Source organism: Schistocerca americana, chromosome 4, assembly GCF_021461395.2.
Source record: "Schistocerca americana isolate TAMUIC-IGC-003095 chromosome 4, iqSchAmer2.1, whole genome shotgun sequence".
Taxonomy (NCBI): domain Eukaryota; kingdom Metazoa; phylum Arthropoda; class Insecta; order Orthoptera; family Acrididae; genus Schistocerca; species Schistocerca americana.
The window spans coordinates 670,224,379-670,249,636 of NC_060122.1; the positions used below are offsets into that span (position 1 = coordinate 670,224,379).

General features: G+C 38.5%; 1 protein-coding gene across 1 annotated transcript; it reads left to right on the top strand.

Moving 5' to 3' along the window:
- Positions 1-13,652: 13,652 nt before the first annotated feature.
- Positions 13,653-15,213, top strand: LOC124613694 (eukaryotic translation initiation factor 5B-like). Its single transcript, XM_047142412.1, has 3 exons — positions 13,653-13,804; positions 13,876-14,083; positions 14,929-15,213. The coding sequence occupies exons 1-3, from the start codon at positions 13,653-13,655 to the stop codon at positions 15,211-15,213; spliced, it is 645 nt and encodes a 214-aa protein (XP_046998368.1).
- Positions 15,214-25,258: the final 10,045 nt, after the last annotated feature.

The window sequence follows — 25,258 nt, forward strand, 5'->3', positions numbered from 1 at the left end:
TGTTACATACATAAAATTTTTACATGTAACTGAGACTAAATACGAATTTTCACTTTCCTGAGTCTAATATTTAGTGGCTTCAAGTTTCGTAAAAACGTTTGTTTTCGCCAAAATATTACTCTGATCAAGTTGAGTCCTCTAACTTTCAATTTTGAGGTAATTTTGTATATTCAGACCAATTTTTAGCTTTCTAGTTTTATTTTTTAGCGCCGCTTATTTTTTTCTAAGGGTCATATATTTGGTTAATGTATTTATTTGATGCATTTAAGACTTTAAAATGTTAACATTAGTATACTTCAGCATGCACTGGCTGAGTTTGGAAAAGTGATTTTAATTTTTAATTTAGCTCTTAGATTATGGTGCAGTCCTTTGTATAATTAGCACAGGTGTATTATGATGACGTGGTGCTGGTAGTAGCAAACTGAGCCAAGGCATGGCACACTCACTGACCTCCTTTTTAATTTTTAATTTAGCTCTTAGATTATGGTGCAGTCCTTTGTATAATTAGCACAGGTGTATTATGATGACATGGTGCTGTTAGTAGTAAACTGAGCCAAGGCATGGCACATTCACTGACCTCTGTACCTCTTACAACGAAGCAGCGCTTCATCCGCCTCATCACCTGATTTATTTTTGTGAAAAGACTAATTTTTGAACAAAATTTGCTATTTTAGGAACAAGTTATGTTACTATAGCTGATCTCTTTTAAATGAAATTGATTTTAGCTAAATTTTATTTAATACTACACCCACAACATTAACAATATATAAAACATAATATAGTGGATTCTAACAAACCATCTACATAAAGTAACATGAAAACGTGAAATAGCTTTTCGATTTTTACAGAATTGTTTCTGTGATCTAGAATTTTAAGTCTTCACCTGAAACAGAAACATATGAAGACATAGCTTTTCAATACTCACTTATTTAATTACAACTGTAGACACTCTGGTGTGTGCCCTTATGAACCACATTCAATAAAACATTTAAGATAGCTGGTGCCCTTCCGGACACTCTGTTACAAAGGATGAAGGAGAGGAGTTGCTGTGGTTGGTGTTCCTCCATGTATCTTGCAGGCTGCCTTTATGAAACCTCCACGCCCCTCAGAAACGGACAACACAGCACAAGCTTTTGTTCTCCACTTATATCTGAGGGAGGACAAAACACAACCCCCACACTCTGTTTTCCTTCTTTAATTTAAGTAAATATTTGAGAAATTATCATAAAGTATTTTTCATTTTAAAATTTATTATTATTAACTTTTTCAGAATGCTTATTGGCAATACACCGCTTCATAAAGTCGTGACGTTATTCGGGCTCACTTTTGCCAGTAACCTCATTATTAAGCTTGAATCAGGAACATTGCAATTTTTAACTATAACTATTATGCTCTGAAAGTCAACATGGGTTTTTAAAATAATTCACGTTTTAAGCTAGTTTGCAATTTTCCTCATTACCTTAGATGTTGCTTCACTTAGAAAATTGGGTAACCCTTGTAAGCACTATCTTCATATGGCTCAATTATCGTGTACATAAGTATGCTAAAGAAGTCATTTGTCAGTTCAGCAAGTTATTTCATATGACAACTTTCATCTTATAGTTAGCGAGGGAATCTCTTGCTCGCAATCAGATGGAAGACATTCATGCAAAAACGTTGTTTAGGTAGCTAGCACGCAAAGAACTTTCTACTGTGTGTTGCGTGGTTTGATCACTGTACAGAACTGCACTGAGACACGCACACTGACTGACACCAAGGCGGTTGAGCATATCCACCTGCTGTCAAGCGGACCTTTATGCTTTGACGTCGCAGCTTGGCGGTGTTTCGGAAGAGTCAGAGGTCTACAATGACGATGCCCAAAAACTATTGAAAAAAATCTGAAGAGGAATGTCATTCTCTTCTCTTTTGTTCTGAGAGTCGGATTGGAGATGTTGTTCTGGTTAATAAGATATCTCTCCACCAAATCTTGTAATTGTTGCATAAGACCAACAAAATGCAGAAGAGTCCTTTAAAATGCAGTTACGTCATTTCGTATTGAGTTGGCATAGATGTGATCTCTCTTACAGTCCTTGACCCTGTGCATACGGAAAAGAAGTCTCACACTATGAGGAGTGTCATTGAATAACAGGTATAAAGCTTCAAGAAAATACAAGAAGGCGGCCATCAGAAAATAATCAAGGAGAAGGCTATCAGAAAGTGCATCAGGTTCAAAGATTGTTAGTTAAGTAGTTGACTAAGCTATAACCCATAAATTGAGCCATAAATACTTCAAACACTGCTTGTAATTATCAGGAAGCGCATCAGGGTCAAAGATTGTTAATGTTACAAATAAACTGAGCCACGAAAACGTCAAACTCTACTCATAATTGAGGCAGCTGGAGATCTTTGGGACTAAGAGTACTAAAAAGGCTAACTGATACGATTCACAAGCAGTCCACAAGGCACACCCATTTCGATTAAGGGGCCTGTGTTTGGATGATGAATAATTTTTACGATTTCACTGTTTGCTTTAATGAACTTAACTATCTTCTTTTGCGACTGTATAAATTTGAGTCGATGGACTCCTAATTCAGATGTTTGTTGTGATTTATTATTTTTTGATAAGACATATCAATGCAATGAGAAGTGACACTTTTATAACTGTCATTTTAAACCATTGTTTATCTGTTGTTAGTTAAGTCTGTCTAGTCTCATACGTCACTCTGCTTAATGCTCAAGATCTAATCAAATAGATGAGTTCTAATCAAGTAGATGAGTTGGTGACTTCCACACCTTGATATGTTTTTCGCTTTCAATATTATTTTAATTCTATGAGGCTTTGGGCTTGTAGCTGGATCATATAGACTTCTTGCCACAATATTTCGATTGGAAACCGCCCAGCTGTCTTCAGGTGAGTGTCCACCACTGGAGACTGGTAGTTCACTGCTTTATATCAAAAATTGGTGCAGAGCTGCATGCACCTTGGCGACCATCGCAGGAGCGTCCTCTATCGAAATCCACGCCCTCCATGATACTGTTCCATCTGTAGCGGCTATGTTCTTTGCACCTCTAATGTGTCGTACATCCGTAATTAACTGACTGACGAACTCTATGTGTCGGAACTGCCGTGGTGAAAATTTATCGCTGATATTGTTGAAGGCTGAGTCGATAGGTTTATGATCCGTGAAACTTATGACTGATCGAGCTTCAATGTAAGGGGGAAAATGTCTCACACTCTCATACATCGCCAGTAACGCCCTATCGTAAGCAATTAATTTTGTCTGTCTGTACTTTAGCTTCATTGAGAAAAAAAAGAAAATAAAGTTCAAAGGCTGCCAATTTCCATTCACTTCTTGGTGTAGTGCTGCTCCAGTCGCAACCTGGCTGGCGTCTACAACAATATTCAATTACGCACCGGGGACAGGGTGGGCAAACAACACTGTCTCTTCAAGACTGGCTTGTAACCGACTGAAACCGTCACTCATTTCTGGTGTCCAACGTAATATTCTCTTGCCCTTGGCACTGTTACCCGTAAGCGCGTCCGTTAGTGGTACCTGAGTGGCAGTTGCTACTGGAAAGAGACAGCAGTAAAAATTTACCGTCCTTAAAAATCGTCTAAGTTACTTAAAGTCCGTTGGGTTGGTAGATTACACAATTTGGCAATCTCTTCAGGAAAAGGTCGGAGCCCATCAGCCGAGACTTCGCGGCCTAGGAAACTTACCTCGCTTTTGCGCATGACGCTCTTGCCTTCATTAAGTGCCACTCCATAGTTACACAACCTCTGCTGCACTTCATGTACATGATTGTCATGAACTTGTGCATCACCTGAGTATGTTAATACGTCGTCTAAATACGTGAAGCAAAATGGCAAGCCTTGTAACATTCTGTCAATGAATATCTGCCAGGTTTAGGCTGCACATTTAAGACCACATGGCATAAACATAAACTATGACAGGCAGAAATGTGTAATAACTGCTGTCTTTGCAACATCAGTATGTGCCACTAGGATCTCCTTGTATACTTTCTGGCAATCAAACACTGAGAACCTTTAGTACCCGCCAGAGAATAGGTAAATTCTTGGATGTTACGTATTGGTTACTTATCCGGGACTGTTCTTGTGTTCAGCCTAAGGTAATCGCCATAGCGGTGCCCTGTGCCGTACTTCATACGCTATTAATGTCAACTATACAGTGTACTTGATACGGAAGCTGTTGTCGCCAAACAGCAATTCAGTAGATATTACGCTACAGTCCAGTATCGGTCATAAATGTCTCCAAAATTCCGATGTGTTTCTGTGCCCATGTTTCTCTTGGTGAAGCACTTGCGAAAGCCTCGGCTCAGCCAACTTAGTGCAGCGAGCGATTAGCGAAGTCTTCGACGCGAGGTATACTTATTGATGATGTGGGTGTAGAACCACACCAGAAACTACTGTTTTCCCTCTCTGGTCCAAATTGCCTTATGCCACCGTAAATTCTTCACGGTTTTCTGTGATCCATTGTAGTGCGAATATGTTTTCCAAGATTGCAAACAACATGTCTGGTTGTGTGGTTGACACGAACGAATTGGCACGCGGTAAATTTTCGGCGAGGGTGTGCGCTCGCGGCATGTTATCGCTGAGTTTGTGATTTCGTAGTGCCCATCTTGCTGTCATTTCTCAGCATCGATTGTTCTAAAACTTCAGTTCCTTGTTGCAGCTGCCAGATCTTGTCACCAATGGTTTGTAAAAAATTATTTACACCTTCCATGTTTAACGAATGTAGTCCGAAAGATGTTACTGCTATTTAAACCGTTTTTATTTTAGGAGCCACCAATTATGTGGCTCCGATATCAAACTCACATATACTTAGAGACATTTATTTAGTTGCCTTACAGTCGGAAGTAACATATGTTAAGAAAAACAAAGAATAAACATCCAACCCTCAAAATCAGTTATTCTTCCAACGAACAAACATTGCACTTCAGTGATCAGTTTCATGTTTCCACAACTACAGACCATGATAATGCGTTTAGAGAATTCCAGTACACCTATAATGGGTGATTCCATTAAAATCAAATTCCTACAGGGAGTGAAGGATGACGCGTACGGCAGAAGTTTTAATGACACGGTTCTTGAAGCAAATAAAAAGGACAATTCCAACCCACATTACGGTCTCATGAGTCCGTGGTGATAAAATTGCAACAAATATGGACACATAGCGCAGAACTGTTGCAGTAAAAACAAGGCAAGCGGAAAATCTGCCGTGACAGAAACTAGTTATAAGACATGCTAACGACATCAGCGCCAGCTAAAGCCATACGCAAGGACTGGTACGTGGATTCTGGTGCATCAGCACATATTGCAAAGCAACCACGTGATTTGAATTCCACAGCGTCAGTGCCCAATTCATAAGTGGTCTTGGCTGTCGTGAAAGAGACAGGGTGCACTCATATTGAAGCACAAGCAGGCAGAGAGAAGACAAACATTAGGGTGATAGATGTGCTCTAAGTCCCTCAGTTAACTACAAATTTACTTTCCGTCAGCAAAATAGTGAAACACAGCCACTCGGTCATTTTTGATGATAGAGGCTGTCGAATTCCTGATGCAGTGGAATGTATAAACTTAATAAACCAAGTGATCACAGTGTTGAAGCAAACTGTGAGTCCTTGTCTAATGATGCAAATCTATGGCACAGAAGATTAGGACATCTACACTCAGATGTGATGGAAAAATTACGAAGAGATTTGGCTAATGGCATCACATACAAAGGAGCCGTCGACACTCCGTGCGTTATGTGTCTAGGAGATAAACAAACTAGATTTTACTCCTCACATTCCAGTTGTAGAGCTAAGATGATTTTGGAGTTGGTACACTCATATTTACGTAGTTCAAAGCAAACTACTTCAATTGAGGGAGCTAAATATTTTTTAACTCTGATTGATGAGCTTTCTGGAAAGATTTTTTCTACACTGTCAGTAATAAATACTAAGTACCTAATATTATTTGCAATATCAAAAAATTGCAGAGAGGAAAGGAACATGTAAAACAAAGACTGATGAAATTCTTAAGGGATGAGGGAGTTAGACATCAAACTAAGTTCCCCACGCCTCAGAACAAGATCGTGTATCAGAAAAATAAAATAAAACGATTGTGAAGAAGGCAAGATGTATCTCATTTGACACAAAATTTAGGAGAGAAGCGTTCTACACTACGGTTTATCTTACTAACAGATCACCAACAAATGCATTGAACAATATAACGCCACAATAAGCTTTCTAAGGGAGGAAGCCTGACCTCCTACATCTGAGATTATGCAGCAATAAGGGATATGTTCGTATAACAAAAACCAACAGGTACAAATAGGACAAGAAATGTGTTCAGTGCATATTTGTCGGAGGCTGCGAAGACAGTAAGACATACTGGTTGTTCAATTCTTTTCACCAAAGAATTATAAAAGCAAGAGATGTAATTTCTAAAGAGGAAACAGATCATAAGAGCAATGATGAGCCAGGAATATCTGATTTTGATCATGTGTAGGAGCCAAACAAGATACTTATTCCATTCACAAATAAGTAAGATAACACTGAGGTGCAAGACGATTCAGTGGACGTCACGTCAACTAATACTGCTCCAGAGAAATCAGACTCAGTCGAAACAAACGAACACTCAGAACCAGCTCATCAAGTATTCAGAAGATCTTACCGAATGACAAGACCGAAGAAGGTGGATGTCCTTTCATAATTAAGATTTACGAAAATCAGAACCATCACCTTTGAAAGAAGCATTGCAGTTTAGGGACTCGCAGAACTGGATTGAAAAGCAATTCAGGAAAAATTAAAGTTACAAGCAGAAAATCAAACTTGGGAATCAACAATCCTGCCGCCAGGCAAAAGAGCTATCGATGTCAAATGGGTCTTTGAGATAATGAGAGACTTATAAGGACAAACAATCCGTCACAAAGTCGTCTGGTAGTTAACGGATGTGTACAAGACAGAGATTTGAACATGAAGAAACCTATGCGCCAACGATACTATACAATTCACTCAGATATTTATTTAGCCTAACTGTAAATATGACTTGGACAGTGCTCATTGTGTACCATGTCAGCTTTTTTGCGAGGTGACTTAAAAGAAGAAATTTATGTTAAAATTCCGAGAGTTGATTATATGACAAAAACAGTTAAAGACGTAGGCATTAAATGACATAAGAAAGCAGTCTACGGACTTGAACATTGAAGTCACTGTTGGAACATTAAACTGGACAAAGCTCTACTAAGTCTGAATTTCAGTGGATCCACAGGTGGCACTTGTGTTTACTGCAAAAATTAAGGAAGAGATATATTCATTGTAGCAGCTTATGGAGATGAGATGCTAATTTTTTGCAACAGTTCACAACAAACAATGCGTTTAAAGGGAAATTAAAGGAACACTTTAAACTAAACGACCTTGATGATATATTCAATTGTTTAGGAATTCGAGTAGCAAGAGATCACAAGCATGGACTTATATGGTTGGACCAGACGTATTAATAAATCAGATTTTATAAAAATACGATATGGAAGATTGCCATCCAGTATACACACTGCTGGATAACAGTCAAGTATTAGCTCATGAAATAAGCCCGAAGACAGCGAGAGAAAGAAACTGTCATGAAGAATGTCCCATACAGAGAACCTATACGTAGCCTAAGCTATGCTCAATTAGGTACTAGGCTGCATCTAGCATATGCAGTTGGTGAGTCGGTTTAATACTAACCCAGAAGCACCCCACTGGCAATTTGTAAAAAGAATCCCACGATATCTAAAAGAAACTAAAGATGTGGACTGTGACATCACAGAACACATTGATGCTAACTGGGCTGGAGACGCAGCAGGTAGAAAATCGACCAACAGTTTCTTGTTTATGTCACAGGGTGAGCAATTTCACGGAACAGTAGAAAACAACCAACAGTAGCTCTCTCGACAACGGAAGTAGAGTACATGACATTAGCTTCTGTTTGTCAGAAAGCACTTTGGCTGCAATGGCTGCAATGAGAAATATCCCTTTTCCCAGAAGAAGGCTCGATTAAATTGCTTTAGCACATTCACACCAGACATTTCATCAAAGAAAAAATTTATTCAGTGGAGCAGATTTCAACAAGAGTGATGCTCGCAGACATGATGACAAAGCCACTGCCAAGAACATGACATCATTAACTAATCCAAGGATTTGGACTATGAATCTGAAGTACTGAGAGATATCGCTTCTAGTGGGGCTGTTGATTTAGAATCAGTGCCTCTGATAGAACATTCATCTCTGGCGTCATTGCTATGGACGCATATATAAATGTGCTTTTCTGCGTTATTTTTCATTTTTGATGCTAATCATGTTACTTTCGTTGTGTGATCTAATGAAAGTTAGTATTTAGTTCCAAGCCGAAACTGGGTTTTCATTCGAAGTTCAAAGCACACCAAGACATCTTCTCTAAGTCATCGTAATTGGTTTTAATAATCTGACGAATTTACAAGGTAATAAATGACAGCATTATATGCAAACATTCTGAGAGGGCTGGGCAAATTGTCTCCGAACTCGTTTATGTGGATCAGGAATAGCAGAGGGCTTATAACACTTCGTTCAGTAATGCCAATGTTACTTGTGTTTCACTCTATGACTTTCTGTCACTTGCTATGATCTGACAAAATGATGACGCGTTTGTTACCCAATCCAGTTCATCTACAATGTACTTGTTGTGTCTACAAACATCACCAAAGTATGCACTAATCCAACTGTTCCTCTGGCAGCGCAGCCATGTCACAATCAACATGGACCTTTGTTTCCATACTCACTGAGTGACAATGTTCTGATGCATTGACAGGATATGACATTACAGGACATCACTAGAAACAATAATGTGACAAAATGTGTATGGCCTTATGTATAACTTTTTTTACGTTACGCATGACATTCAATATATTTCGTCCTTCTGTCTGTACAGATGATATGGAGGAGATGAAGACCACATGAGAATGTGGGCTTGCACCTGCAGCTATTACACCACCATCTGACCTGCCTATGATGCATTCGTCACTATATCTCACTTTGATGATGATATATTGGTTATGCCCACAAACACCACTGCTGCCAGTTCCATCACACGGTCATCTATGTGGTACAGGCTGATGACAACTACTCACTTGCTAGTGCAGCTGCATCCTGGATCGCCTCACACTCCCCATGAGCCTACATGACATTAGATACATGTATGACATCACTCTCTGCCTTACAACATCAACTCCCCTGCTCACACTGTTACATATCACCAATTTAGTCCTTGAGCTGTATTGTATTACTCTACGGTTTTCGACGCTTTTGGGGACAGGATTCACAAGCCTGCATTGATGAAGTGAATGTGGGCTACCGTTACCCTGCCACTTTACTCAATGCCTGCCAAGGCATTTTGGGAACGATGGTCCCTGAAATTGATGATGACCCACAGCATCCTGCCTTTAAATGTGGCACAGTTCTATACTCTAAGCTCATGCATCCCCCTCCCCTCAAGGAGGCAGTGATACTGGCAAGGAGAAGAGCATTATCCAAATCTGGTGGAGAGCTGGCATGATATCAAAGGGCTATTGAGGCACAGAGTGGCTTGGAACGTCTGTCAAGAGTGTCATACCCAACCATTTCTCCAACATGCAGAAAAGAGCTATGGGCAAGGCACTCAGTCGTCTATGCCATCTCGATATATACTTGCTTGTCTATGATATACTTAAGGGGGGACCTAGTTTTTTTCTGAAAGATATTGCCGCTAAAAGGCATGCATTAATGTCCACAATCTAGAAAATACATGTGAATATTGCTTTGCTAGGTCACTTATGGCTAGCGATAAAATTACCCTACAAATGCAGTGTTTCCGAATACCTAAAATATACGCAATGTCTATGGGAATTGCAGTTTCCAAGGCATCTTATTACCTGTAAAACTCTAGGACTCAAGAGACAGGAATCTAATTAATCGATCCATTTTTACGTCCTGGGAGTTGATGATGGTAAGCCAGAAGATGACCACAAGCACGCTGTACAGAACAAAGAAATTAAGCGTAAAGTGGCTAGACCACTTTACTTTTCCATATTAGCCAGTTAACGTCTGAAATATGTAGATTTGTTGCTGTTCGGTAAGGGTGACAAGCAACACTGTTGATCAAGAGCAAATCCCACGTTCTTTCCACCCATATGTAAAAAAATTAATGGGCACGAAATTTTTGCTATAGAGGCCTCAACTCATTTACCAAGAGAAAGCAGCCTAAAAGGCACTGGACTGACTACTTCAGCCAGGAACCTGTATGTGCGAAAATTGCTGCCGAGGTTTAAAAAGTTCTAAAGGTTAAGAATGCTCACCTCCAGGGGCAATGCCTCTTCGTTGTTTAAACCAAATATGAGTGTCTTGTAGATCCTGGGCACACTGTGAAAGCGAGCCCTCTGCCTCCCATTTCACCTTCGCAGAATGGCACCTACCACATGCAACATCATATCAAATGGTATGCTCATATGACTCCAGTCACAACAAATTCGAATCTTACATCAGGGATGATCGTGCCAGATGATTGCTTGCTCATCTAGAAAAACTTGCAGGGGAAGTTGATGATATTTATTGCAACAATGTTCCAATGACTAACTGACAGAAAAATAATGCGACGCAAAAGCAGATATTCCAGAATCATATTTATGGGCTGCTGTTGGATGGAGAAGTGGAAACCCCATGCAGCGACCAATATCATCTAATAGTTTCATAGCACAGCTCATCAACGCATGTAAGTTAAGGTACCAACTGTAAGGACACATACCTGTCTGCTTTCACAGTTTGAGTGGGTATCACTTTCTCATTGAGCATTTCAATGATTTCAGTTTAAAGGCTAATATGATCAGTGTCATTCATCAAATGGTTAAGAAGTACATTTTGTTTCCGAAGAGCATCACACCATGAATAATGCTATTATCCCTGGATTCATTTAACTCTATGCATGTGTCTCTTCAGAAAGTTGCTGATGTGATGCTTCAGAGGAATATGCATACAAAAGGAACTCAATATCCCAATGATTCAAAATTCCAGCATGCAATGATGAAGGGGTTCTTTCCACATGGTTACTTGGTTTTGATGGATAGACTTCATGAACTAAATAGCCCTACAGGACCGTATTCTCCAGTAGACTAACAGGCACTGCCATAGGGACTTGTGAATGTACAAGCTAGCCTATGGTGGTGGCAGTTCTCGGCTGCCAAATGACTAAAAAGTCGTAACCACCACACTCAAGAGGTGCCACATTTATCAATAGCGCAAACAATTTTGACATACATTAAATAGGGGCCCCTGTGTAGATCACCTTATGAGTTGGCTATCTTGACAAAAAATTAATTCCTTCCTTCAAACCCACAACAAAATAAATGTCATCATAGAGAATGAGAATGGGTGTCGTTGTAAAATTGATAACAAGGATCTACGGTATCATAAAATCAGCTGCATTTCGATTACGTGATGTCACACAGATGTGAAGGCTGTAAATTCAGCTAAACACTTAGGGATTAACGATCACATAGATAATATTGTGGGTAGAGCCAACCAAAGACTGTGATTCATTGGCGGAACAATTAGAAGGTACAACAGGTCTGCTAAAGGGAATACTTACACCACACTTGTTCGCCCTGTTCTGGAGTATTGCTGTGCGGTGTGGGACCCACACCAGGTGGGACTAACAGATGACATCGAAAAAGTACAAAGAAGGGCAGCTCGTTTTGTATTATCGCGAAATAGGTCACATAGTGTCACAGACATGATACGTGAATTGGAGTGGCAATCATTAAAACAAAAACGTTTTTCGTTTCGACGGGATCTTCTCATGAAATTGCAATCACCAGTTTTCTCCTCCGATTGCGAAAGAATTCTGTTGCACCCACCTACATAGGGTGAAATGATCACCACGATAAAATGAGAGAAATCACGGCTCACACAGAAAATTTAAGTGCTCGTTTCTCCCGCGGTGCGCTCGAGAGTGGAATGGTAGAGAGTAGAGAGACAGCTTGAAGGCGGTTCATTGAACCCTCTGTCAGGCACTTTATTGTGAATAGCAGAGTAATCACGTAGCCGTAGATGTACGCAACTTGCATTCATATTTCATTAATACATTAAACACACAAAACGTGTGTCACAATTTTCAGATGAAAAGTATATTGTACTACAAGACTAACAGTAACTGAAAAACTGGTGAGAGTACATACAAAAATAAGTTATCCAGGGTACACAGAAGGAAAAAAAATTTAATCTGACAGTAACGTTACTTGAAAACACAAAACTAGAAATGTTTATAGCAGCGACTGCCGACAGTAGCTAGTTATGACAACAATGAAATGCTTTTTTTGTCTTTGTTTTATGAAATAAGTTGTGGATGGTAGCGTCCTTGCTTTCAACCTATTTCGTATAGGTGTCAACAGAATCGTTTTACATAGGACTCTACATAACACAGGCTGACGGCACAGTAGTCTTGGTGAGAGTTGCCGGCAGTCTTACAGACCAGGCTCACACGTACTTCAGTGGCTGTGGACTTGGTGACCATGATGCAAGGTGGTAGATACACATTGAAACGTAACAGTCTAATTGAAACCTATTTAAACACATAAATTTCAACCATAAACAGTAATTTCTGACATAGTGGTGTATGGAAATATGTACTCGTGAAAAAGTTACTAACAAAATAATTACGGAATCTTAATTACACTAATGTGTAGAAGTCCATTAGTTTGTAGGAACATTTTATATGGTATGAATCTTCTGTAATTAATAAATATAACAAGTGTATTATTAACATTTGATACCTAAGCGTTTATACACACTTCAATTAATGTATACACCAGAATTCACTCAAGTGTTTAATATATACATATGAGTCAAGGTAATTATTGAAATGTGTTATTTGTTTTAGGATGAAAGTTTTAATTGTTAATTAATCAAAAATGATTCTAAATAATGTCAAGGATTGTTTGGGATTGTTAATAAAGTACAAATAGTTACAGCCATGTTGGCAATGGGAGTCAGCACTTTGTGTGATGCTGGACGGAAAGCATGTAGCTTGTTGTGCATAATTTATTTCATTACTGTAAGTATGTTGCAACTTATTTCAGATTTGTCAAGATGCCTTTATTTACTTTGAGACTGCAATAAATATTCAACTGAAACACAATACGAGAGTGATTTTTAATTTTAACTTTTCCAAAGTTGGAATTTTTACAGTGATTGAGAATTTAGAGAATTTAGGACTTCTGCTGCGACAGATTGCCAGCTACGATAAGTAAACCAACACATAGAACGTTATAATTTGTGGAGGAGATGGGATGCAGTGTAATTCTGTAAACATTGTATTTTGTTTCAGAGTTAACCCGCTTGTTAAAATAATATTCCATTTTTTCGAGAACAGAACAATGAAGAAAGTGAGTAAGACTACAAAGGACGTAATGATACTTACGTGAAAATGGGACCTGGATAACCAACTGTAAGTACAAGACTTATTTGAATTTTTACTTTTGGAAATTGTTTTTTCTTCTGCATTGTCAATATAGAGGACAATAGGGAGGTTAACAACAATAGAGAAGTTGACGATAATGGGGAGGTTAATGGAAGCATGCAAAAAAGCGTAGATATTACTGATAATACCGTAGTTAATCCAGACAATGAAATCGGAGAGGATAGTGACCACAGTAGTGTATTCACCCTTTTGTGGATTTGAACCTAATGTATCAGCCTTGGATAGGTTAGTTCAGCTAATGGAAGAACAAAAACGATCGATGGAAGAACAAAAACGATCGGTGGATGAACAAAAACGGTCAATTTACGAGCAAAAAATCACTCTTGATCAAAAGCTTAAATCGATTGATAAAAAATTAGATAAACAAGGAAGAAAATTCGCGAGACAAAAGAGAGTTTAGATAAATTTGGTGAAAAAGTAGACGAAAATTCCAGAAATGTGTCAACTATAGAAGGGGAATTTGTCACCTTGAAAGAGGAATACCAAAAATTCGAAGAGAGACTAGATTCCATAGAAAATTTCGAAAAAGTTGCTACTGTAGAAGTGTTACAATTGAAAAAACTCAACAAAGAATTCGTAAAGAAATTCACAGAAACAGACCAAAATATACAAAATTTCACTAAAATCGAAAATGAGAATTTCGCAGAATTAAAAGAAGATGTAGGCACTTGTTTAGGCGAAATTTATGACTTCAAATCTAAATTTCAAGAAATCGAAGATTCTGTTGCTGTGAAAATTTTCTGTAGTTACAGTCCATTGTGGAAAAATGTTAACATATAAATATTTTCAGGGGAGAGTAATATACATCCAGTTGATGCCACATACCAGATGAAAGATAACTTCAGTGATAAAATGAGCGGTAGTTTGAAAATTAAATTTTTTAAAAAGTTTTTAGATGGGGAGGCTTTGTCATGGGTGAACCATTCAATCAAACTTGAAATGTCATTTAATGAGTTAGAATGAGCTTTCATGAAGAAATTCTGGTCAGAATCTAAACAAGCCAGAATTAAGTCAGAATTTTTTAATGGGACAATTTTAAAAAGAGTAATGGTCGCATGAAAATTTTTTGTGAACTACAGTTAAGAGCTTTATTATATCTTGATAAAGCACCTGATGATAGGATCCAAATAGATGCTTTAAAACGTAGATTGCCACACAGAGTCCAGTGGAGTTTGGCCTATGGGCCGTCGACACCACTGAAGAATTTTTAAGATTTGTAGACAAATTGGACTTAGCATGGGAAAGAAATGACATCTATAATGACAGTCAAGATGACAGTAGAAATAGAAATAGAGCCTTTAATTTGAGAAAGGGAAGGGGTAGAACAAACAGGACATATCAAAACTATGTATCCAAAAGACAACCTGAAGGGAATAGAATAAATTTTGAAAGGGAACTTTGGGAAATTTTTTTTGTCTGAGAACAAAAATGAACAAAGAAGTAGAAGAAAATCTGAATACAAACTAGAAGAAAACACTCTGACAAATTTCTTTAACAGTAGTGATGCAGTAGCGGTTGTTGATAGTGATAAGAACAGATCTGATGAGTATGGTTTAGTGAGAATGTTGAGTGACTGTGAAATGAGTGAAAAAGCTGATAATGGTGCTGTATGCGTGGAAGCTGATGTACATGTGCTTGGAAATGGAAGTGAGAATGACAGAGTAATTCCAGATGAAATTTCAGTAGATAATAGACAGGAAAATTAGGATGTGGTAGAACAGAGTAGTCACAGTGTTGAGTTTGTTGAAGAAGTGTGTGAAGAGAGAAATGATTTCAGTGTTCAAAATAATATTAAGTGTTATGATAATGTTTCTGATGAGAATGTTTCAGATGATGATGATAATGATGTTGATGATATTGTGGGGCAGCTGGTGGAGTTTATTGGTTTAGGATGTGTATAATGTTATGTAGAAAAGATGCATTTCCCGGCCGATTAACAATATGTGGGGCGGCGGGTGGAATTAATTGTTAACCTATAATGTATAATGTTATGTAGAAAAGATGCATTTCCTGGCCGATTAACCACATGTGGGGTGGCGGGTGGAATTATTGTTGTTCAATGTTCCTATTATTTATGCTGTGGTTTGCTGTTCTCAACACTGGCTCTCTAACTACAATATTGGCAACCAGAAAGTGATTAGCAAAACGTGAAGCCTGTAATTAGAATTCCTAGTGCCCACTTCATCTGAGAAATACACTTGTAGCTACAGCTTATAGCTCTGAGGAATTAGGAGATTGTCTGGGATTCATAATCAAAAACGATTCTCTATAAAAGGTTCACTATATTCTGAAAGTCACAGACCAAAAAGAATCCACACAATCCAGCTACCAGAGCAGTTCAGAGTCTAATTCGCTGATTCAACTATAACTATTCAAACCAAATGTTAAGTGAATGCTCGCTATAATTTGATGATAATGTTCATCAAACGCCACGCTAAATAATGGTAGAATGTCTGTCCCGCGACGGCACGTGAAAATACGACATACGCAAACTGAAGATGGATCATTAAAGTCATCCCCGAATTAACACTTCACTCGAAAACGATTTCATGGTTACGCGTATCCCGAGTAACTTATTACGGCATCCGAGGCTGTCTATAGCAATGATACCGACGCGACGCGACTCCCGGCACAAGTGGTGTGCTATTCAGCGCCTGGAGAGAACTGGGGCCTTTCTTCTCTCGCGCAGCGTTCTTATATATAAAGCCGCGGTGCGGATGGCTAAGGGAACGCCTGATCAAAATTGCTCTCCCGACTAGCCGCTGGGCTAGTAATGCACCACTTTAAGTTACTGAATAAATCATCGCGTCCTTTGCTGATGGCCGATGAAGCTCTCAATTTAAATGTGCATTCAGCACACAGGTAAGTAATCATAATAAAAGTCTGACGTGGCTAAGTCAAATATTTTGTGCGAGAGAATTAATTTAATTACACTACACGCAGTAGACGAGCTCTGAACTTGCACTTTGGAGATACGCTATTGCTATAGTTTTATAGTTATTCAATTGAAACTTTTCACATCTTTATGATTATAGCGGATGTCTCTTCTACTTACATTTAAACATACTAGCCTTATTTATTCGCCTATTTAATCTATCTTGCTTCCTTAATTTCAAAAACCAGAAAATCATGAATTTCAACTAAAATTTTAATTTTTGAGATCCAGAATAATGTTTCTACTAAATTATTATTCAAAAGGAACCCAAATATAAATTTTTAAGTTTCTAGCTCTTTTCTGTTGCGCTAATGATTTTTACAGAAAAACGTCCAAATTTCGAATATGGTTAAAGTTATTGAACTGATATTCGACACATATTGATTTAGTATTACTCCTGACATGTTAGAAACGTTTCAGGTTATTTACTTGATTTTTAAAGTATTGCGCAACATTTATGACGTCAGAGCTAGTTACAGCGGACTAGGCTGGCACACAATGGAAAGACTGATGTGAATTTTATAAGGCGTGAGTAGGCTGCTTCCCTACATCACCCTCTACTTAAATTTTTTTTTGAATGTTAATGAACGAAAAAAAAATTAATTACAAAAATGGAAGCAGGAGTACAGCTTAACTCCCTATGAAAAATTAAAATTTAAATGTTAACATATAGAAATATTAAAAGAAAACTGATTACCTACTTCAATTATTTAAATTACTGGCATGTTCACTGCCTCTTAAGCAACACTATCACTCAAAATTTAAGCAAAATCAATGAAACACTTTGGCATACCTATTGCCTTAGACAGACAAACACATAAAATACGTAAAAGTATGAAAATCTTAAACCCATTAAATACATATTTACATACACAAATTCAAAGAAAATAACACAGTTATTCATGATACATAAACAGATAATTATATCTTAGCAGTCTTTTCTAAACCTGAAAGAAAATTTCACAAATCATGACAGTTTCATTTTTACACACGTGGTTGTAGCCGCTTTGGCTGGCGTTCTACACTTCCATTCACAAGGGTAGAGGAGGGGAAGTTGCTATGGCGTTCACTCTAAATTACATGGGGAAAGGGGAGGGGTCACTATGAATTGTGTCCAAGTCACTCCACGCTTTCAAGCAGCTACCAGGCTGCCATTATCTGGTTTGTCCTGTAGAACAAACAAAAAGAGTGCCTCAGACTCTGTTCACTTAATATCTAAGGGTGGGTTTCAATGAAATGGGGATATACACATTTTATCTTTCAGTATGTTGCTGGAACAAAGTTAACAGAACTTTTTCAATTTTACTCTCGTGGTTACTTAACTGTCATAAAATCGGTAAACGAATGGCTCGAAACGTCGTTAGTGACGTACTAGAGTAAATTTATGCTCAAGGCATACAATCATAAATTCTATTTAATCTCAGTTTATTATTTCTGGGCCGGAACACTGAACCAATGCTCGGTACATTCCTGATACATTTGTATTTTATTTACTTAGCTGACTCATCTTCGATTACCTTATTCTTAGAGATAGTATGAGTATATTTGATTAGTAGTTGTCTTCTCAGCTTCTTTGTACATGTGACTAACTTGTGGTAATAGTACAGTCCTGAGTGTTCAAAACACACTACGTTTAGTTGACTACTAAGTCCACTTATTGGTCCTCTGATGATGTGTCAGTTCCACATCTGCCATTATGTACTTACTTCATCGAAGTGTATTTATGCTGAGCTATAAATAATGTTTCACGTCTGCCATTATGTACTTACTTACTTTGCTAGTGTATGTACTTATTTAACACTCACTCTATTAACATTTAAAGCATAGGATAGCACATTTATTTCATATCTATAGTGTATTGCAGCTGATCAGTTTGCTCACGTGGCAATCCATTTCCACTCGATCGGACGCTGAAACCACAGGAAGTCTCTCTCGACCTACCACTAAAGTGCATTAAGTAATTATGGACGAGCGTAATGCTAAACTCCTTAAACCTATAGGACACCATGAGCTGCTCTGTCTCATCTAACATAAGGGTACCTATGGTCGCATTCACGCCTCCAACTCATAACCTCAATACGTGTAGGTGTGTCCTGTCACACACTACACCAAATAACGGCCAGTTCCAACCTTATAAATACTTCAGGGACGTGTCCTTCACGTCTCAACCACAAACACTGTTCAATTCTATTACACTGCCATTCCTTGCTACACAAGGTGAGTTCATTTTTACAACTTATCTGCATATTTTTCATAACACTAAGCAATCTCTTTTACTATTAATTAGTTAGCTCTACAGCATACAATAGGTTTCACTGCCACTTCAGATCCTGCTTGTACACGAATTTGTGTATCTTTTTAAATTACTGTTGGTGGACCATTTCCAATAAAACAACAACTTTGTACTTATAATATTACCAGGGTTCTATACATACTTGTTACTCAAATACCTTTGTATCTTAATTACATCATACTTCTCTGTTGTTTATGTCACTGTTACGTTTGTCACATTAGGTATTTTCTTCACTAATCGGTGGATAGAATGGTTACAGAACTCATGGCTTGATAGGACAGAAGAAGTTGAAATTTTAGATGGATAGGAAAGATGAAGAATGAGTGAGACCTGAAAAGGAAAGAAGATCTCACACAGCTGGAACTGCACAGCTGCCACACTGTGTAGAGGTTACAGAACAACCTCCTCCTTACAGAATTCATTAGTTTATTTTTGGCTTGATAACCATAATGGAAAATTTAATGTGCTGGAAAGAAGATGTCGAAATTTTAGGTGGATAGAAAAGATGAAGAGCGAGTGAGACCTCAAAAGGAAAGAAGATCTCACACAGCTGGGACTGCACAGCTGCCACACTGTGTAGAGGTTACAGAACAACCTCCTCCCTACAGAATTCATTAGTTTCAGAAAATTCTCGTATTGGAAAGAAGGGGTCGAAATTTTTGTAGATAGGAAAGATGAAGAATGAGTGAGACCTGAAATGGGAAAGAAGATCTCACACAGCTGGGACTGCACAGCTGCCACACTGTGTAGAGGTTACAGAACAACCCCCTCCCTACAGAATTCATTCACTACCTATGAATTTCTTTAGGTCGATCACGTTCCTGAGACCTAATATCTTTTTACTCTTAGGATACTCTAGCCTATATGCATTGGCATGTGGTTTTCCTATGATCCTGAAAGGTCTTTGGTATACGAACATGAATTTCTTTGTTTCTGCATTTATTTTCCTTTATTTTTCCTTGGTTTTGACAGGGAATATGGCTCCGAGCACTATGGGACTCAACTTCTGAGGTCATTAGTCCCCAAGAACTTAGAATTAGTTAAACCTAACTAAGCTAAGGACATCACACACATCCATGCCCGAGTTAGGATTCGAACCTGCGACCGTAGCGGTAGCGCAGTTCCAGACTGCAGCGCCGACAAGGAATAACTGACCTACTTAAAAACTGGTGGGTACAGATTTTGCGTCATAACGCTTCTTCCTTTCCAATGCTCTTTTTCTTATATTTGTCCTAGCCTTTAACTTCTTCTCGTCTGTGGATATTTGTGTTAGAATAGGGAATTCTACCATATCTGCAATCACATTGTGCAGTTCTTGGCCAAACATCAATTCGCAAGGCGCAAAACCAGCTGCATCATGCCTTAAGTTGTTAATTACATTCTCAAAATACTTCATGTGTTCTGCCCAACTTGAGTGTTTAAGAGCACAATAAGTCCTGCAAAGCCTATTCAGTTCTCTCATAATACGTTCACTCACATTTCCTTGGGGGAGATACGCAGATATTTTCAGATGCTTCACTCCGGCCTTATCCAGACATTCTTTAAATCTATCAGAAGTAAATTGATGCCCATTGTCTGACAGCAAATTCTTCGGAACGCCAATGTTCACGAAGAAATCTTTTTCCAGCTTTTCTACCAACGTTTTTGCATTTGCTCTTTTAATTGGGTATAGCTTAACATATTTACTAAATCCATCCACAACAACAAAAACATGGGTACACCCACCTCTCGAAGCAGGAAGAGGGCCAAACAAATCACAAGCCAGTAATTCTAGGGTTTCAGTTGGCTCTACTGAATGCATATCCCCTTGTATTCTTGTGTTAGCAGCACGGACTTTCTGGCACACTACACAAGTTGCTAGCCGCTTCCCAACACGGTAGTACATGTTGTCAAACACAACTTTCTCTTATAATTTTGCAATGCACTTCTTTGCACCATAGTGCCCATACCTGAGGTGTACATAGTCGATTAGTAAGTCTACATGTTGTGAGGGAAAGCACAGCTTCCACTCAGAAACACCTACTTTTTTCCTCCTAAACAGAATACCTTTATGCAGACAGTAGTATTGGGAAACCTTATGATAGTTCGCATCTCCCAAATTGCTCTTTACTAATTTCAGCTGGTCATCTGCATTCTGCTCACGTCTCAAGTTCTTAATCTCCCTCTTCAATGCACATTCTTCCTTTACTTCGTGCAACGCAAACATTCGTACTTCACTTAGGTCTGTTGCTGTAATTCCCGCGTCGTCACATAGTTCTGCACTTCTAGATAACCTATCAGCTACCAAATTATCCTTCCCTTGAACATATATAACCTCAAGGTCAAACTGCTGGAGATACAATGACCATCTTAGCAAACGAGCATTCCTCAACTTACAGGTCTTTAAAAAGGTCAACGCCTTATGGTCACTGTAAACAATTATCTTGTGACCTAATAGATACTGCTCAAATTTCTGTACCCCAAATACAATTGCCAATGCTTCCAGTTCTGAGATGCCATAATTTCTCTCTGCTGCCTGTAAAGATCGACTTGCGAAATCTATAGTCTTATGCACTTCTTGTTCGTTCTCTATTTCTACTTGGAATATCTCCACAGCTATACCATAGCCACTAGCATCAACAGACATACAGAATGGTTTTCCAAAATCAGGATGATGTAAAATAGGACTATTAATTAAAGATTGTTTAAGCACCTCGAACGCCTGTTGACGTTCTGCTGTCCAAACCCAAGGGGTATTCTTTTTCAGCAGGAGGTGAAGACAGGGCGCATTAAAAGCCTGATCACTAACAGAACGCCTATAGAAGCCGAAAAGACTGAACATCGATCTCAACTGCTTCTTGTTTCTGGGAGCCTCAAATTTTTCAATGACTGCTAGCTTGCCTGGGTCAGGCAGAATACCTTTTCCACTTATCATATATCCCAAGAAACCTATTTCCTCTTTAACGCACTCTGTCTTTTCAATCTTTAGTTTCATGCCACCTCTCTCTACAGCCTCTACTAACACTTCCTCTAATAAAACTATGTGTTCTTCCCAGGAAGGAGTTGCTATTAACAGATCATCTACGTAGACTGTGATTTTATTAATTAAGGCTGGTCCCAAAACATGGCACATCACACGTACGAAGGCACAAACAGAGATATTAAGTCCGAAAGGTACCACACGGTATTGGTAACAAACTCCTTCGTATAAGAAAGCTGTGTACTTCCTTGAACTTTCCGCCAGTGGAAAATTCCAATATCCACACGTGATGTCCATAGGAGTTAAGAATTTTACTCCCCGGAACTTTTGCAATAACTCGTCCATGTTCTGCGGTCTATCACTTTCCCTAACCACTATTTCATTCAACCAACGAGCGTCCAAGACCAATCTGACACTCCCGTCTGTTTTTGGTACAACAACAAGAGGATTATTGTACTCACTGACCGCTTTTTCAATCACACCCCACTCTAGCATTCTCTGTATCTCCTTTCGAACTGCCTCCTTCCTAGCTACATGTATTTGGTATGGTTTCCTGAAAAACACTAGGCCAGGTTTCACCTTTAATTGACATTCATAACCTTTGACCACGCCAGATCGATTTGAAAATACCTTATGATGCCTTTTTAAAACCTGTCTCAGTTCTTCCTTCTGATTAGCTGAAATTTTATCGATTTCCTGCAATTTAGCTTCTATTTTGTCCAAAATAATTGCTTCTTCTTCTTCTGTGTTTAGCTTACTTTTACTAAGATTGACACCTTCGTCCCAGTATCTCCTAATTTTCAGAACTCGTGTAGGCAGCTCCCAAGTTTCATCATTAGTTACTACATGTTTATCAATAAAAGGTACCGTAATTACTCCAGTTATCGGAAAGACCATTTTTAACTGGCTTCTTTCAAAGTCAACAACACTCTGATATTTCGACAAGAAATCTGTGCCAATTAAAACCTCAGTACTGAGATTGTTTACAATTAAGCATGGATGATCAATTAAATTACCATTAATGTTAAAGGGCAGCAAAGCTTCTTGCTTTACCGTTTTTGACACCTTGCCAGTAGCACCAATTATCCTTAGTCCTGATACCCTTATTACTGTAAGCTTGTCTTTACCAGGTAATGCATCAAAGAAGTACTGAGATATCGCACTCACCTCACTTCCACTGTCTAAGAGACAACGTACATTGATACCCAACATATTCACTATTATTATAGGGTGGCTTATTCTAGTTTGTACAGGTGGTTCCTCAAACTCATCCAATAGTTCCTTTTGGATTTGTCTCCAACTAAAGTGATCGACATCTGTCTTCATTACATTTAGGTCAAGGTGTGTAGGGGTTTCCTGAATTACATTTTCAGCTGCCTTTTCCAGTCGGTCTATTAATTTTAAATCGAAACACCGCACGACTTCATTACATTTAGTTTGCTGAACATGACCCAAAGTACTGTAGTCTGAGCGATTCTGCGCCTCCAGACCGGGCATAACACTAGTTAGAGCTAAACCACTTTAATTATTATCGTCGGGTTCCTTCTCAAGTGACAACTGGTCACAGCTACTGGGTTCATCGAACCCCAACAGGCTATCCTCTACATTCTCACTTACCTCCTGTCCTAAATCTATTAGTACAGAATCAACATCCTGCACAGGCACCTTAGATAAGAGCACATCATCCTCATCGTAAATATAAGCATGAATTTCTTCTGCTTCTTCACCTGACAATTCAGTATTTTGTAGCTCTTCCCTACTGTTACACTTCTGCGCCTTCTCGTTCTCTTCCCACTTAGAAAGCGTCTCTAACACGGTATCTATCAAATACTGTGAGTGATCTAATATTTCTGCTGTATCCTTAGATGCTACCGACCCCTCATCCACATGTTCAGTCTGAGTATTCTGATCTGTCTTACCAATTACTGTAATTACTGGTTTAGGGAAAATAACCGCCTGGTGAGCGCCAGTGTCCTCATAGACGGGAACTAGTTTTCCTGCCTCGGCCTACTACTGTTTCCTTTATTTGCATTATAGTTAACTGGCACAGCATTGCTTTCCGCACTGTTGTTTACCTGCATAATTTTGTTCGTAACAAAATTACTATCATTTGGATGCCATTGTTGGTTCTTATAATTATTTCTCCAATTCCTACCTCTCTTAGGATGGCGAACACCTACTATTCTGATGTTTACATTGCCATTCTGCTCGTTCTTAAAATTACTACTAGTGTTATTAGCATTTCTGTTATTACGTGCTTGCTCCTCATTGGCAGCAACACGCTCTACACGTTCCAAATATTCAATGAAACGATCCAGATTGTCTCTAGGGGCAGTTATAATTCTAATTTGCCAATACCATGCCAGTTTGGCTTCAAGACCTAGTATTATCATTTCAGGTTTTAGCTTTTCGGCCAAATATGACAAACGTGAGATCCATGACCTGGAAAACTCTTTAATAAATTCCTTGGCTGCATTGAAGCGTTTTCCACTCCAAAATTCTCTCAACACTTCATTTTGCTTATTGCTAAACCAATACTCATTAAAGAAAGCTGTTTTAATTTCCGCTAATGTTTTACACTTCAACATCAGCTGACCAACGCGTGGCGTCACCTACTAAATGGCTTCTAATAAATGAGATTTTCTCTCGTTCAGACGAAATTGGTGGAATCACATCTTCAAAATCGTTCCAGAAATCCAGCGGGTGGATATTTTTATCTGGATCGAACTGCAAGAACTGCCGACACCCGATAAAAGCGGCGTTTGCAGCTACAACTTGTTGTATACTACCATTACCAGAAGTTATTGAAGCTACTTTACTCTCAATGTTAGCAATATTAGTACTAATATTTTCTACTCTCATTTCAACATTATCTACTGTTTGCACAATATGAGTAGTATCAGTTTTGATTGCATCTACTTCTGCTTGACATATGTTTACTTTTATATTAACATCTTTAAACCTATCTGAACACAGTTCAGATTCCGCCTCGATCTTTTCTGTTAACTTGTGCTCCAGCTTCGCATCTTCCATTTGGAAGTCTTTGCGAACCTCAGCCACTTCGGATTTTACTGTTTTATACATTTCAGAAAGTTGTTGAGCAACCTTTTTCTTAATATCCTCATGATTGTAATCAATTTTATAATTTAAACTATCCAAATCCTCTTTCAACTTATTGCAACCAGCCTGTAAGGTATTGTCCATTACCTCCAATCGCTTATTAAAATTAGTTTGGCTGGCCACAGTCTCATATTGTAATTCAGCATTACTGCTTTTGACCTCAGATATTTCAGACTTTAACTCTGCTGTCATTCTAGCATTACTGGTTGACAATTTTGCATTACTGGCAGCTATTGCTTGTAATATAACATTTAAATCAATAGCCCCATTATCTTTGGGTTGCTCACTAGCTGGCTTTTTACCACACTCAGGTGACAAAAAACTAGCTCCCACACCAGAATCATAAAAACTAAATGAAACTTCTGATTGATCAGTCATATCTAACTTCTCCTGTTTAAACTCTACCACCTCTGATGACTGTTTCGTTTTTAACTCATCAGATAA